The sequence below is a fragment of the Petromyzon marinus genome, chromosome 27 (genome assembly GCF_048934315.1).
Source record: "Petromyzon marinus isolate PM22_M1 ecotype Great Lakes invasive population chromosome 27, UKy_Petmar_22M1.pri1.0, whole genome shotgun sequence".
In the NCBI taxonomy this organism is placed as follows: Eukaryota; Metazoa; Chordata; class Hyperoartia; order Petromyzontiformes; family Petromyzontidae; genus Petromyzon; species Petromyzon marinus.
The window spans coordinates 7,332,451-7,346,784 of record NC_133693.1 but is presented as its reverse complement, the minus strand read 5'-3'; the positions used below and the strand labels follow the sequence as shown (position 1 = coordinate 7,346,784).

Here is a 14,334-nt window from a genome sequence, read left to right as displayed (position 1 = left end):
CCAAATCTCGGAACGGAAAATCTACAATAGGATTTAGAATATATTTCATTACAACTTTACTTGTTTATTTAATTAATAGCTAGTCATTCAGTCAACTTGATTATCTTAATGTACTCATAGGTGTCAACCCATACGGTTTACCCCGTATTCTTGTACAGGGAAATTGAGTTTTCAAGTCCATACGGCGTACAGCCGTTTCAATACGGACAAAAGCATTGGTTTTTGTCTGTGTTTTTTCCTCGTGGTGGGAGTTTGTATGATACATTTTGAGATTTATAAAGCCACGGGGTGACCAATAAGGTCTAATTTGGTCTGTAATAAGGTAGGAACTGATAAGGGGTTGACAGGTAAGTGCACTACAATGTTTAGTTTAAGGATACATTATTAATTGGTGAGGCGGTTAAGATGAAAATAGTTATCGTGTGAATTATTATTTTTGGTTAGGTTTAAAAAAAGTTATAGGCGTGAATTTCTGTTATACTTATAGGAATAGGTTTTACCCTTTTAACTGGCACAAAAACTGACACCTTTATTCAAGGCATAATGTTTGCAATATCCACAACACAAGCAGTCAAAATGCAAACAAAAAAGACAACTCTGATAATATGCACTGTCCTTGAATTTGATTGGTCCACACCCGAGACGGCTTTTCTTAGAGCCTAGTCTCCATTGGTGTTGGACCAGAAGACGCCAAAAGGCGTACAAGTTAAAAGGGTAAAACCTATTCCTATATATTGTTACTGGCAAAGGAGGTCTCATAATGTAAATTCTGTTATACTTGTTTGTTATTTTGTCAATGTCATAAATACGTTTTTTAGAATATATATTTAGACTGGAGGAATCCGATGAGCTATGAAGCTATTTTTCAGACGTCCATTGGGGGGAGGTCAGACCGTTACAAAGACAAACAATACGAACACACGGAGTCAAAAGTACAGGAAATGTAAACAAATCATGTTACAAATATATACAAATTCAGTGACACGATGCCATCTGGTGGCCATAGGGGCTAACTACGGGTATGGGTGCGTTATAGAACGACACGTGTAAGCGACCACAAGGGGAGGCATAACTGGGCCAAGGGTCAAGGAGTGGATTGAACTGGAAGGTCCTGGAACCAGCGAGAGAGTTCCAGAAGAGGGGCGTGGCCAAGGGCGGGGCTTGGCCACGCTGGGTGGATATAAAGGAGAGGCAAACGGGGTACGGGGCTGTCATGGGGGTTCGGGTCCTGGCTGTCGTCGCTGTAATCGCTGTCATCTCTTCATCGTTATCGTCGCTGCATAAATCGCCAGCTATACAGTCTTCATCGTCGTCATCACTATATAGTCAGTTAGCTATATAGTTGTACGTCACCGATGTTGCTGTATGGGTGGTTAAGCTAAAAGTCAGTCAGCGTTTATGTTCTAGATTTAAAGCTTTCGTGACTGCTAGGATCCATACTCTTTGGTTCTAGTGACTTTACCCAATAGAACCAAAGAGTATAGCGTTTATGTTATTTTGTGACCCTGTCCCCAAAGTATTAATAAATAAATAAAGACACCTTCTACAAGCCGTGTTGGGGACGTCATCTCGTTACACAAATATATATTTTTTATCTCACCAAGTAAAGCCCAATAAGCTATTAGCTTCTTTTTCAGAAGTGACCTGGCCACAAATGATATCTCAACGAAGTGGCTTATCACGTGGACATGTATAGCAGCAAAATAATCGAAATAACATTCAGGTACCCCAAAATATTCAGAACTCTCGTTTTATGTTTATTCTGTTTCTGAAAAAATAACAAGCATCTTTTACCCTTTCTGGCAAAAAAGAGGTGTTAAGATGTTAAAACACCAAATAGAAAGCTTTTACAAGGAATCAAGTTCACTTTAACCACACGTACTTGTGGTGAACATGTAAACAAACATGCTCTGATAATATGTGTAGCGACGTAAATGGGCTATGTGCACTTACCTGTAGGGGCAGACACAGTCCAGCAGGGGCAGTCGCAATATCCCTTGCCCCAGAGCAGGAGGGGGTTGTGGGGTGTTCTAGGATCCCCCAGGATCCCTCCCAGTAGGAGGGGGTTGCGGGGTGTCCTGGGATCCTCCGGAGCCCCCACTGGAACTCTCTAGAAGGTAGGCGAAGCCAGGGCTGACGCACCGGTGCTGGGAATAAAAGCCGGACCCCTGGAAGGGTTCGGAGCCAGTCCAAGACAGAAGCAAGAAGTCCAGCTAGATAGAACCCTGGGACCTCTAGCCCCGCTGCCCATGTAAGGGCCGGGACTCTGTGTGGCTCAGTGGTGAGACCCTGGAACCCATGGCCTGATGTCCTTGTGAGGGCCGGGTCCAAGCGGGCAGCGGTTGGAACCCGCACCCTGGCTAGGTCTGGTTAGAGTAGCCTCCCCTAGGCACCCGTAGCCGGAGGACCCAGATAAGTGATCCTGTGTTAGGGCACGATAGCCCGGAGGCAGTACCTCCCCAGGCAGTGTGTATAGAAGGGCCGTTGCCCTGAGTGAGCTGGGGTTGTATTGCTGAGTGTCAGAGGAGTGGTCCAGTGTTAGGGCACGTTAGCCGGAGGAAATACCTCCCCAGGCATTGTGTATAGAAGCGCCATTGCCCTCAGTGAGCCGGGGCTGTATTGCCGAAGTATTGTGAATAAAAGTCTTGCCTCCAAAATCAGTCTCTGACGTCTCCAGAACTCACTACACTACATATGAATTGTCTTTGAAACTGATTGGCCTACACGAGAGAGAGCCTTATTGAGGGCCTAGTCTCACCAGTGTCAGACGAGAGAACGCCAAATAGCGAACAGTACAAAGACAATACACGATCAGAAGAACATTTATAGTTCGGGGTGAGCAGCTATAATAAGGTTCCTTTTTATTGTTTTTGTATATAGTATCATTTGTATCACTTCTTAAACTCTTCGTGCTGTATTAATCCACTATTAATACATTCTACAATAAAATAGTTTGTACATATATATAAAAAAAGTTTGTATAAAAAAACTATTTTTTGGAATCGGAAACAAATAACATATTTTTAACTAGCTGGTCTTTACTCCCAGAGTTGTTGGCTGTTTCTCCTAGTTTTGTTTATTTCCTCATTTTTATGCACTGGACGTATTGGGATGATGAAATGCGCCGTCATCTCCTTCTTCACCTTTGTCTTCTTCTCGGGAGGGGGCGCGCCCGTTAGTCCATTTACATATCGTCCCGGATGTCCCCAGGAAGCCCATTCTTGTCCCGCCTGGGGGCCCGGCGATGAGGACCCGTTCCACAACTGTTCGATTTCAATAGCCCGCCCCTTCTTGTTTTTGACCAAATTAGTTCCGACGCCGTCTGCCGCGTGGCCGCAGACGCGAGCCGGGCAGAGAACTGCTGGTTGACCTGGGATCCTTCACGATGCTTGCGGGCTGCGGCACGCTGACGGTCGTTGGATATTGTTCAATCCCTGGGGTCCGGGTTCATTACTATGGGTTTTCGTCGGTAGTTGATAATTATCCCTGTTGGGTTTTTTAATTGTTCTTGTTTCCACTACGCGGAGGATGGAGGTCTGCCGGGATGGCTGGTTTTCTTTTTTTACTGGGGGGGGGGGGTGATGTAGTGATATAGAATCGGTCACTTGGCAGAATAGCGCTTGTTGCTGGCAGGGAAGGGGATCTGCAGTTACAGCAGCCTGACTGACAGCAGGTCACGTGATAGACCAGAGAGAGGGATGTAGGGGAAAGGTTACAGAAGGGGCACGTCAGGGAAGCTCAGGAACCCGCTAGTAGGTTCTAGAAATGGGGCGTGAGCGGGACAGAGCGAGGCTACGCTGGGAGGATAAAAGGGGGCCCTGAGCGGGAGCTCATGGCTGTCATTTGGAGTTGGATCCCGTCGTGCTGCTGGAGTCTTCGTCGCTGTCTTCATCAGTCAGGCAGTCTGCCAGCTGTCTTGATTGGGAGCTGTAGTTTGTGTGAACTGTTAAGGCTATTAATAAACAGAGTGCCTCCTACTCTTCATGTCTCTGAGTCAGTCACTACATATTGAATGAGACATGGACTCTGCATTAGATTAGGGTTCTTGCATTGGATGAGACAAGTGACGTAAAATTATGGTTCTGTATTAGATGAGATGAGAGTTCTATGTCAGATACAATGAGGGTTCTGTACTGGATGAATACAGGTTATATACTGTATCAAACCGAAAACTGCACGCTCATCCGAGCAAATAAGTCCATGATTATTGTTTGTCAAATGAAGGTCAACTTCAACCAAATATCTACATTGCATCCTCATGCCACCCACCTACCCCTCTAACTTCCCTCTGTGCACCCTGTCCCCAACCTTCACTCTGATATTACCTCTTGTAAAACCTTGAACGTTCATCGCGCAGTCTGTTGTTGTGTGGCCGTGACTCTTTCCAAGGTCACCCAGCCCACGTGGCAGATGAAGAAGAGATTAGATAGGAGTGCGTGTTTCACATAGTCCCTCCTCATGCTTTAAAAATACCGTGCGGAATGCAAAGATGCACTGTCGCTGGGTCTCCACGATGAAATAACTCGAATAAGCTGGGAAACTGAAAAAGCTCAGCTTTTAAATAAACAATATATAAAATGTAAACGGAATGGTTACTCTGGCATTTGGTGCTGTGGTAATTTATGTGTAGTTTTTAGTCCAGCCGCATCATGCGTCAGTGATCGGATGTAATGTCACGTGCAGCTTACTTTGACTGAAAATGTATTCTATGCATCTGTAGTAGTGGTTGGGCACAGCTATAATCTGGCACTGTGGAGGAAAGGGATCGTGGATCACACAATTATCGTGAAACTCACTTCCCACGGGCATTGACGTACGATGCCTTGGCTTGCCAGAAGGTGGTACAGCACAGTGCAGACTTATATGTCTCTTTTGTATGGGATAGAGCGTTGCTCCCTCGCACACGTCGGCTTTCTCTGGGTGCTGCATACTGTACACATTCATTAGTTGAAAACATGTTAATATATAGAGGACTGCAGAGCTTGGGCGATTGTTGAAAGCGCCGGCTCCCCACCTGGCTGCTGCCTTCCAGTTTGTCTGTGGTTCCTCAGCGATTGTGAGATGCAATGTGCATGAACGAAGACGCGATTTAAAAATTAAACATAACACTAGTAAATTTATTCTACAAGATACATTTTATTCTCTTCGGGAATAGGGAATGTTGTTTGCAGGATGCGTACACTGTAATGTATTCATCCAGCCGATGTATTTTTTTCAAACAACTTTTAATTGAATAAACAACACTTCATTTTCCATGCCAAAGACGTATTTACCATATAAGGCATGAATTCAGATAAAGTTGGAATCCTATGTGGGTTGGAGCATCCAGTTCTTACGTCATTGAATTCAACTAAAGCAGTCGGGATGATGTATGATCATGACAGACTGATGAAAGGATGTATATATGAATAAATACACAGGTGGGCAGACATATGAACAGGGACATAAACAACTCTGTAGATGGACACAAAGGGGGTGCCGAAAGACAGACAGTTAGACAAACAGGTGGAGATACAGTCATGCAGCACAGAAACAAGCATATACAGGTGGGCAGATATCTATACAGAGATGAATAAACGAACCAACAGATAATTGACAGATGGACTGACAGATGTACTGACAGATTGACAGGTGGTAGAATGGACAAGAATTTAAGCAAACAGGTTGAACAATCAAAGAGGGATGAACAGTTTCAAGCGACTGAAACAGTCATTCTCGTCAAATTTGAGAGATGTCTGAGATACAAACAGCATCTTCACAGGAGAGGGAGAAGGAGCAGCAGGGCAGGGTTAGAGACCAGGCAAGGAGGGTAGTGTCGACCGCTGTTCAGAAGCGCGGGCGGTAACGGAAGGAAATTTCGTGTGTTGGGTGCATGACGCCAAATCCGAATCGCGACACGTTGATGTCTGGCACTTTAGTGGTGGGGTCGGACAACTCGACGTCGTAGTGGATCAGCATCAGCACAATGAACCTGAGCAGAGACACGCACACACGCACGCGCGCACGTTGACGCACGCACATTAACGCAGGCACATTGACGTACACACATTGAAACACGCACGCACATTGACGCATGCGCACATACACGACGACCCCCCCACTTAAAGTTAGATATTGTAGGGGTAACACAAAATTTGGCCCAGGCTGCAGCCCCTCAAGACCCTGCGTTAATCCGGCCCTCATCACAAAAGGGGAACTCACTGTTTGATCTCGTTGGTAGCGAAGAATCTCCCAGGACAGATGGACACACCGGCACCCCAGGGCATTGTGGGATACCGGAGCTTGCGCCCAGACTTGAAGAAGTCCGTCTTCTTGGAGCCGTCCTCGTTCAGGAAGCGATCGAACTTAAACTCCTGCCATTGGCGGAATGAGACAACGCGTTACAGATGGGCAGGTGAGCTGCAAGGCGGTTGCCATGGGATCCTCACCCATTTCAGGCTGAGTGGAAATAGAGGATGGCCTAATCAGGTTCTGAAGACTTTCACGATCCTACTTGGAATGGTTTAGTAAATACATGTTTCAGTGTTTTTGCGTGGGATAAGTCTTAAGAAAACCCATGAAGGTGCGTTTTATACCACATTTAACAAATTCACGATTGAGATAGATCAGCAATCGACTTTTCTACGATTAAATCGCAATGAATGTACCCATAAAATCTAATAAGCTAAGCAGGATTGAGCCTTTTAGTACTGATATGTCTAGTTGTATTTTATGGATTCTGATGTTGTAGGCTTTCGGCCACAAGGTACGTAGCCATGAGATTGCAATACAGAATTGGATTCTAAAACAAATCTGTGTAGAATTGTTAGCGTTAACCCCCCATATGCATGGTGGGTTTTCTCTAAGTATTCTGGTTTCCTCCAGGTGTGCTGGTTTCCTCTCACATGCCAAACACGCTTTAACATAACCGGACAAGACGCAGCATTACGAAAATATTGTTACGATGATTACTCGCTGTACTGCTACCAAATTGGCCATCTTGATCATTCCGTCTTAACGAGTGTTTTTTCTTCGTGTGGTAAGAGACCGGAGCATCTGCCTGGGCCTCTACGACAGACACGCACGGACAGCAGCCTCCCCCACCTCGGGATCCGCGTGGACCTCGGGGTCCATGTGGGGGCTCAGGTGAGGGAACATGGCGAGGCGATCACCGGCACGGAGCTTGGTGCCCGGCCCGCTGGCGCCTGGAACCTGCAGCGTCATGTCCTGCTGGACGGCACGCACGAGGATGGGAGCCGAGCGCAGGCGCAGCATCTCCTCAATGGCGCTGTCTGCATGGGGGAGAGGGGCAGCGGGAAGATAATTGGTTGGTACAATTTGCAATTAACTTATTCGATTCCCACTCGCGGCCGACTTCGGTCACAAATATCTGAACCGATCCTGGGCCTTCTTAAGATCGACCTGGTGCAGTGTGTAAGCAACAGCATTGTAGAAACAAAGGTGGCCGGGCATGGTGATGGCCACCCACCTCCTCACAATTAAGCAGGTGGGTGGGTGGATGAGGGAGCAAGTGAGTGGGTGAGCATGCAAGCGAGGTGAGACAGTGAGTGGGCAGGTGTGTAAGGCAGTGATAGGGTGAGGGAGCAAGTGGGTAAGTGAGTGAACTGGTAAGTGAATAAGGGACTAAGCGAGCGGAGTGGATGAGAGAGTAGGCGGGTGGGTAAGTTACTGAGTTGGTGGGTGAGCAGGTGAGTAAGCGGGTGAGTGGACACACCAAGCACGGGCGTCTTGACGAGCGCGTCGCGCGTCAGCGAGATCTCTCGCGTCTCCGCGCCGTCGCTCTGCCCCGTCGCCTCCAGCAGCTGCTGCACCTCGGTGCGCACGGCAGCCATGGCGTCCGCGTGCCTCATCAGATACGCCAGCGTCCAGAACGCCGCGGGGCCCGTGTTACCCTGGTCACATGGAAGACATTCAAGCCTGTAATCGAGCACTTAGGAGGCGAGGTTGGAAGATCACAGAATTTCAACAAAATCCATCTGTGCCTGCGCGTATTGAGGGCGTCATCGCCTGGCTTGCCTTACTACATTCTTGAATTTTTATCTAAAGCTTTCGTGACTGCAGGGATTCATATTCTTGGTTCTTTTGGTAAAGTCACCACGTAGAAGGGAAACAATAATTGTATTGTTTTATATTTTTATTATTTTATTGTTTCCCTTCTAGGTGACTTTACCAAAAGAACCAAGAATATACATTCTTGCAGTCAAGTATAAAATAAATGTTGGTATAATATTTAACAAAAGCGGCAATTAAATAATAGGCATCCCACCATTCCTCTTATACACTGGGTGAGAGGTTGCGCAGAATGCATGATAGCCGGACAGTAGTCGTGCAAGTCTGTAACCCAGCACTGGAGGCAAGGGTTGGTTGATCACACAAATTTTGAGAAACTCCATTCCCATGGGTGTCGAGGTGCAACACCTGGGCTTTTGCAGCAGAAGACGGCGCAGCAAGTGTCGACTAATATCATCTATTCCATCTGTATGGGATATAGTGTTGCCCCTTTGCATGCGTGGGTTTTTTTCTGGGGGTTCTGGTTTTCACCCACATGCATAAATATTATTTGGTTGAATACATCACAATATGTAAACATACAAGTCCCTGCTGTTTTTGGACTAAGTGTGGTTTTCTGGGAAAATAAGTTTCATTATTATAGTCAAAACAAAATACGGTTGACCACTGATTATCCGGCTTCCAACATTATCCGGCAGTCTCGGGCCAATCCGGCAAAATCGCTCCAATGACTGTACCAGTCAGGCGATGGGCACCGTGCGCGCAACAGTAAAAAAGTAGCTACAGTGAGGGAAACAAGTATTTTATCCCCTGCTGATTTTGTACGTTTGCCCACTGACAAAGAAATGATCAGTCTATAATTTAATGGTAGGTTTATTTGAACAGTGAGAGACAGAATAACAACAAGAAAATCCAGAAAAACGTATGTCAAAAATGTTATAAATTGATTTGCATTTTAATGAGGGAAATAAGTATTTAACCCCCTCTCAATCAGAAATATTTTTGGCTCCCAGGTATCTTTTATACAGGTAACGAGCTGAGATTAGGAGCACTCTTAAAGGGATTACTCCTAATCTCAGCTTGTTACCTGTATAAAAGACACCTGTCCACAGAAGCAATCAATCAATCAGATTCCAAATTCTCCACCATGGCCAAGACCAAAGAGCTCTCCAAGGATGTCAGGGACAAGATTGTAGACCTACACAAGGCTGGAATGGGCTACAAGACCATTGCCAAGCAGCTTGGTGAGAAGGTGACAACAGTTGGTGTGATTATTCGCAAATGGAAGAAACACAAAAGAACTGTCAATCTCCCTCGGCCTGGGGCTCCATGCAAGATCTCACCTCGTGGAGTTGCAATGATCATGAGAACGGTGAGGAATCAGCCCAGAACTACATGGGAGGATCGTGTCAATGATCTCATGGCAGCTGGGACCATAGTCACCAAGAAAACAATTGGTAACACACTACGCCGTGAAGGACTGAAATCATGCAGCGCCCACAAGGTCCCCCTGCTCAAGAAAGCACATATACATGCCCGTCTGAAGTTTGCCAATGAACATCTGAATGATTCAGAGGACAACTGGGTGAAAGTTTTGTGGTCAGATGAGACCAAAATGGAGCTCTTTGGCATCAACTCAACTCGCCGTGTTTGGAGGAGGAGGAATGCTGCCTATGACCCCAAGAACACCATCCCCACCGTCAAACATGGAGGTGGAAACATTATGCTTTGGGGGTGTTTTTCTGCTCAGGGGACAGGACAACTTCACCGCATCAAAGGGACGATGGACGGGGCCATGTACCGTCAAATCTTGGGTGAGAACTTTCTTCCCTCAGCCAGGGCATTGAAAATGGGTTGTGGATGGGTAGTCCAGCATGACAATGACCCAAAACACACGGCCAAGGCAACAAAGGAGTGGCTCAAGAAGAAGCACATTTTGAGAATCCGGCGACCCCTTCCACCCCCCCCCCGCCCACCCAAAGCCGCCCAATAATCGATGATCTACCGTTGGTGTCGTTACTCATTCTGTTTCAGAGCTGATTCAGGCGTCTCACCTGCGAGGCCCAGAGCATCATGAACAAGGTGCGATCGCGGGTCTCTTTGTCGCTCTGCAGCTCGATCAGCTTTTCGTCATGGCTCAGGAGCCAGGGGCTCAGGTGCTCACGCGCACGCAGCAGCGTCTCCCCCATGAGCTTCCAGAACCATGACTGGAGTCGCTCCGCTTCCTTCCTCTGGGCTGAGATGGGAGGAGAAGCGGGGTGGGACAGAGGGAGATGGGCGTTAGAAAAAAAAAACATGCACCCAGTGGACAAGTCAGCATGGGTACAAGAGGGTGATTGAGCAGGTAAGTGAGTGGGTGGTTCAGTGAGTCAGTGGGTAGGTAAGTGTGTAGATGAGCAGGTGGGAGCTTGGGTAAGCGGGTGGGTAGGTAGTTGAGTAGACAAGCAGCGGAGTGAACGCGGGTGGGTGAGCGTGTGAGTGAGCGGGTAGGCGAGTTGCTAAGTGGGTCAGTGAGTGGGTGGGTGGGCAGTTCGTTACGCGAATGGGCCATGCAAGACAGATTGAAACATAACATGCATGGCAGAAAACAGACACGGGAAAAAGAGGGTCGATTTTTTTTGTCGAATTGTTACATTCATGACAATTCATCAAATCACTACAAGCCTGTGGCACCACCCCGGCACTGACGAAGATCCACTCGTGGCCGTGGGTGTTCTCCGGGCAGAGCAGTTATAAAAGATACTTAAGAGAAGTATCATGAAGGTTGTGTCATACCGGGCCAGAGGGAGGACGTAGCGATGGCGGGGAACAGCTGATCGTACTTGCGAAACTCCTTGAATACTTCCAGGGAGCACATAAGCTGCACGGCCGGCCCGCCAGAGTCCTGGCCATACAGAGCCAGGTAGCCAGCTCTACACACAGCACGGGCAGTCATTACTCATTGCCGATGATGATGACAATGGTAATGGTCATGATGATGCCAATGATGATTACGACGACGATGATGATGTTGAAAAACTGCAATAAAAATAATGGGCAAAATGGCAAGAGGGGGCGAGAGAGGTGAAGCGGTGATTGGCGCGGCGCACCTGAACACGATGTCGTAGCAGAAGTGAAAGAGGCCGGACTCGTGCCACTTGGTGTCCCTGTGGCCTCCGCACCCCCCGCGGCCATTTCCCTCGTCAAACGAACCTGGCCCTATGACCAGGTTCAGCTGGTGCATCATTGCGTCCGTCAGGCCCACTAGCCCTTTACCCTGCAGGTGGCTGTGAGGCGACACGCACACACGAACACACGTACATAAACTCGGGAGCAAACATGATGCCTTGAATAAAGGTGTCAGTTTTTGTGCCAGTTAAAAGGGTAAAACCTATTCCTATAAAGATAAAGATCCCCACTGTGGACTTTTTTTTAAGGCCGTCACGTGCACGACGGGGTTTCGTGGCTGGCACCACACCTGGCTGTCTTTGTCGCCCCTGTGCCGATGTTTACACACCGCACCAGGTACTTATTCATGGCTCAGTCGACCAAGTGGAGGACCCAAAACGGTTCAGATATTCGTCATGGATGTTGGCCTTGAATGGCAACCGCTCCCCACATGGACACACAAGCGCACGACAACAACCGCCAATCACCGCTAAGTAGTGGTGACAGCACCACGGTGCTTGAGCCAGACTAGGTGCACCTTGAGGCTACGGTGAAGTGTTGAAGGCTAGCTGGAAGGTCAGGGGACACACCCAGGTGCATTGAGTTGACTGCCTCAGATGACTGGCAGATGCACCACCTGTGCTCCCAACTGTCAACTTGTGGTGTTTTCGCCACCCACACACACAACAGTAAATACAAGCATGCACATATTTAAAAATGGGCGTTAGATTCAGTGAATGCAGTCTTCTCGTGGTTTGCTCTTTCCTTACTCTCCACATCGCCGCTGGGGATCACTAGGATCATGCGTGTACGCATTGGTCACTTGGACGATATATTCCCATATTCTATGGTTGTCTCTCTATTATTTTAAATATGTTTTTTTTACATGTTCGATGTTAATTGTATGGACATGTATTGCCAGAAATCCCCTCCAAAGCCTATATCCCAAATGGGTCTGGCTTGCAGAGGTTTTTTTTACGTAATAAATGTAAGGTTGGGCGTTAGGAAACAAAAACCTCCTTGAGGATCTGACTGTGGATGTACTGGGTGGCTTCTTTCTCCCATGATCACTATGGCACACGCTTAACCGCGCTCCAACGCAACATGGGTAATGTGCGTACACGTTTCGCAAACGGAAGACCAAAGAATCGGCAAACTGCAGCGGTGGTGAAGTCCAAAACCTTCAAACGCATCACCGACGAATGTGCCATCCAAGCAACATCCTGGCGGTGTCGGTGCGATCCGTCCAGCATCTATTGCCTTCTTGGATTGTTTGAAAAAAATTTGGATTCAACTACGTTTCAAAACTGTTGCTTTTCCATCCTACCATATGAAAGAAGTACACTCTTGATTATCTGGGGTAATGGGGGGGGGGGGGGGAGAGGTGGCCTGGATAAAACAACACAAGTAATGCATAACATATGTACAGGGTGTTTGAAAGAGATTGACCCGATTTGAATCGCTATATCTCTGCAAAGACGAACCGCCCATGAATGAAACGCTTACCACTTGAAAGGGCGGGGCATAAGAGTTTAAAATGACTACCGCTAGATGCCTCTCCCAGCGCACAAACAGCCCCTAGCCTCAGTCATTCGCAAGACAACACTGCCTCAACGTTGGATAGGTCGCACGGGACCCCAAGACTTGGTGCTACACTCTTGGCCCCCAAGATCCCCAGACATCACCACACCCTGCGACTTTTTCTTGTGGGGATACGTCAAAGACCCGTGGTGTTTTTGTGCCACCATTAGCGACTAATCTGGATGGCCTCAAAAACAAAATCACGGCAGCGGTGACTTCAGTGGAAGAAGACACTTTGAGAGGCATTTGGGACGAATTCAACTATTGTCTTGATATTGTCCGTACAGCAGGTAGAGGGCACATAGAGCATTTATAAAATGGTTAGTAAAACTTTATAACTCACTAAACCGTTTGTAACTGTTTGTGTAATTGTAACATGTTGCATCGTGAAATATACTGCTTTGAAATCGGGTCCATGGTTTTAAAACACGCTGTATATTAGGTTATACAAATACCTTTCTACAATGGGGGTGAATGCGTATTTATTGTTTCTTCGACTAATTTGCCTAGGAGGTGGCCGGGTAACTCAGGGGCCAGAGTGCCGAGTTGGCACTGCTAAGTAATTGGACTTGAATAATCTGAATCTATTTTATGAGTCTCAAGACTTTTTTTCAAGAGGGTCCTGGCCCATAGCAGTTATAGTATTTTTAATTATAGTTTTTACCATGGTCGGGAACTGAAGAACCCAGAGGTAACCCATGCAGGGCAAGTGAAGAGCATACAAAATCGACACAGAAACTCACATACTCACACTCTTCAGAACAGGGAGACAACAGAAAGACACCCGAGTGGGGAATCAAACCCAGGCCCTTCTCACTATCTTAAACTATCTTACCACTGCACCCACATATACAAGACCGTGAGTGTGTTGTAGTGTGAGCTGTTGCTTGAGGCGCCGCACCTGACATTGAGGGCTTCTGTCGCCTTGGCGAATTCGGCCTTCAAGTTAACGCCGAAGACGCTGAGAACGAGCTTGCGCGCAAACTCGGTGAAGTCGAGCGTGGAGCGTGCCTCGCGCGCCACGGCCGTCATATCGTGTGGGTCCAGTATGAACGTCATGTACTCTCCGCCCAAGCACACCTGCGGTGGCATAGGGGGCGGACACACAAAGACAACGAAAGATCCGGCGTATGGCCTCCGTAGGATGCTGAAGCAAGTTGCTACTAGTGAGCACACGTAAAGGCCAGCTAGAAGTGCAAGCGGCTGGCAACTGTCCAACATTTTTTACAAGAATCATGATGCACAGTGGGAGGAGATGCGGCACCAGCAACAAAGATAGCGTCGATCTCGATCGGCCCAACCACCCACGTGGTTCTGCATTCAATGTAACGAGCGCTCTGTCTCCCATGTTAATCTGTGAAGTCACATGAATATACTCAGCAGAACTGCTGACAATTGTCGATGTCATCCTTGAAACCAAGGGACAGGAGGAAGATCGAAGTGGTCACGGTACACGAGAGGGTGATTTGGTCAGAAGCATTCCGGGCTGCTTTTTGTCTCACCAATGCCTTATGTTTACACACCACATCAGCTATGAAATCATGGCTGCGTTGACCAAGAGGAGGCCCAAAATTGGTTCAATTATTTGCCAATGAT

At 47.4% G+C, this 14,334-nt stretch overlaps 1 protein-coding gene across 2 annotated transcripts in view; it reads right to left on the bottom strand.

The window, feature by feature from the left end:
• Positions 1-5,116: 5,116 nt before the first annotated feature.
• LOC116946580 (7-alpha-hydroxycholest-4-en-3-one 12-alpha-hydroxylase-like) overlaps positions 5,117-14,334 on the bottom strand; it is a 28,506-nt gene continuing 19,288 nt past the window's right edge. For both annotated transcript variants that reach the window (XM_032961632.2, XM_032961631.2), the window contains exons 4-11: positions 13,640-13,818; positions 11,100-11,276; positions 10,786-10,922; positions 10,065-10,246; positions 7,715-7,892; positions 7,084-7,271; positions 6,202-6,353; positions 5,117-5,971 (exon numbers count right to left, since the gene is read on the bottom strand). In XM_032961632.2, coding sequence (XP_032817523.2) covers positions 5,827-5,971; positions 6,202-6,353; positions 7,084-7,271; positions 7,715-7,892; positions 10,065-10,246; positions 10,786-10,922; positions 11,100-11,276; positions 13,640-13,818 — 1,338 coding nt within the window. In that variant the 3' untranslated portion in view covers positions 5,117-5,826. The remainder of the gene's footprint in view (positions 5,972-6,201; positions 6,354-7,083; positions 7,272-7,714; positions 7,893-10,064; positions 10,247-10,785; positions 10,923-11,099; positions 11,277-13,639; positions 13,819-14,334) is intronic.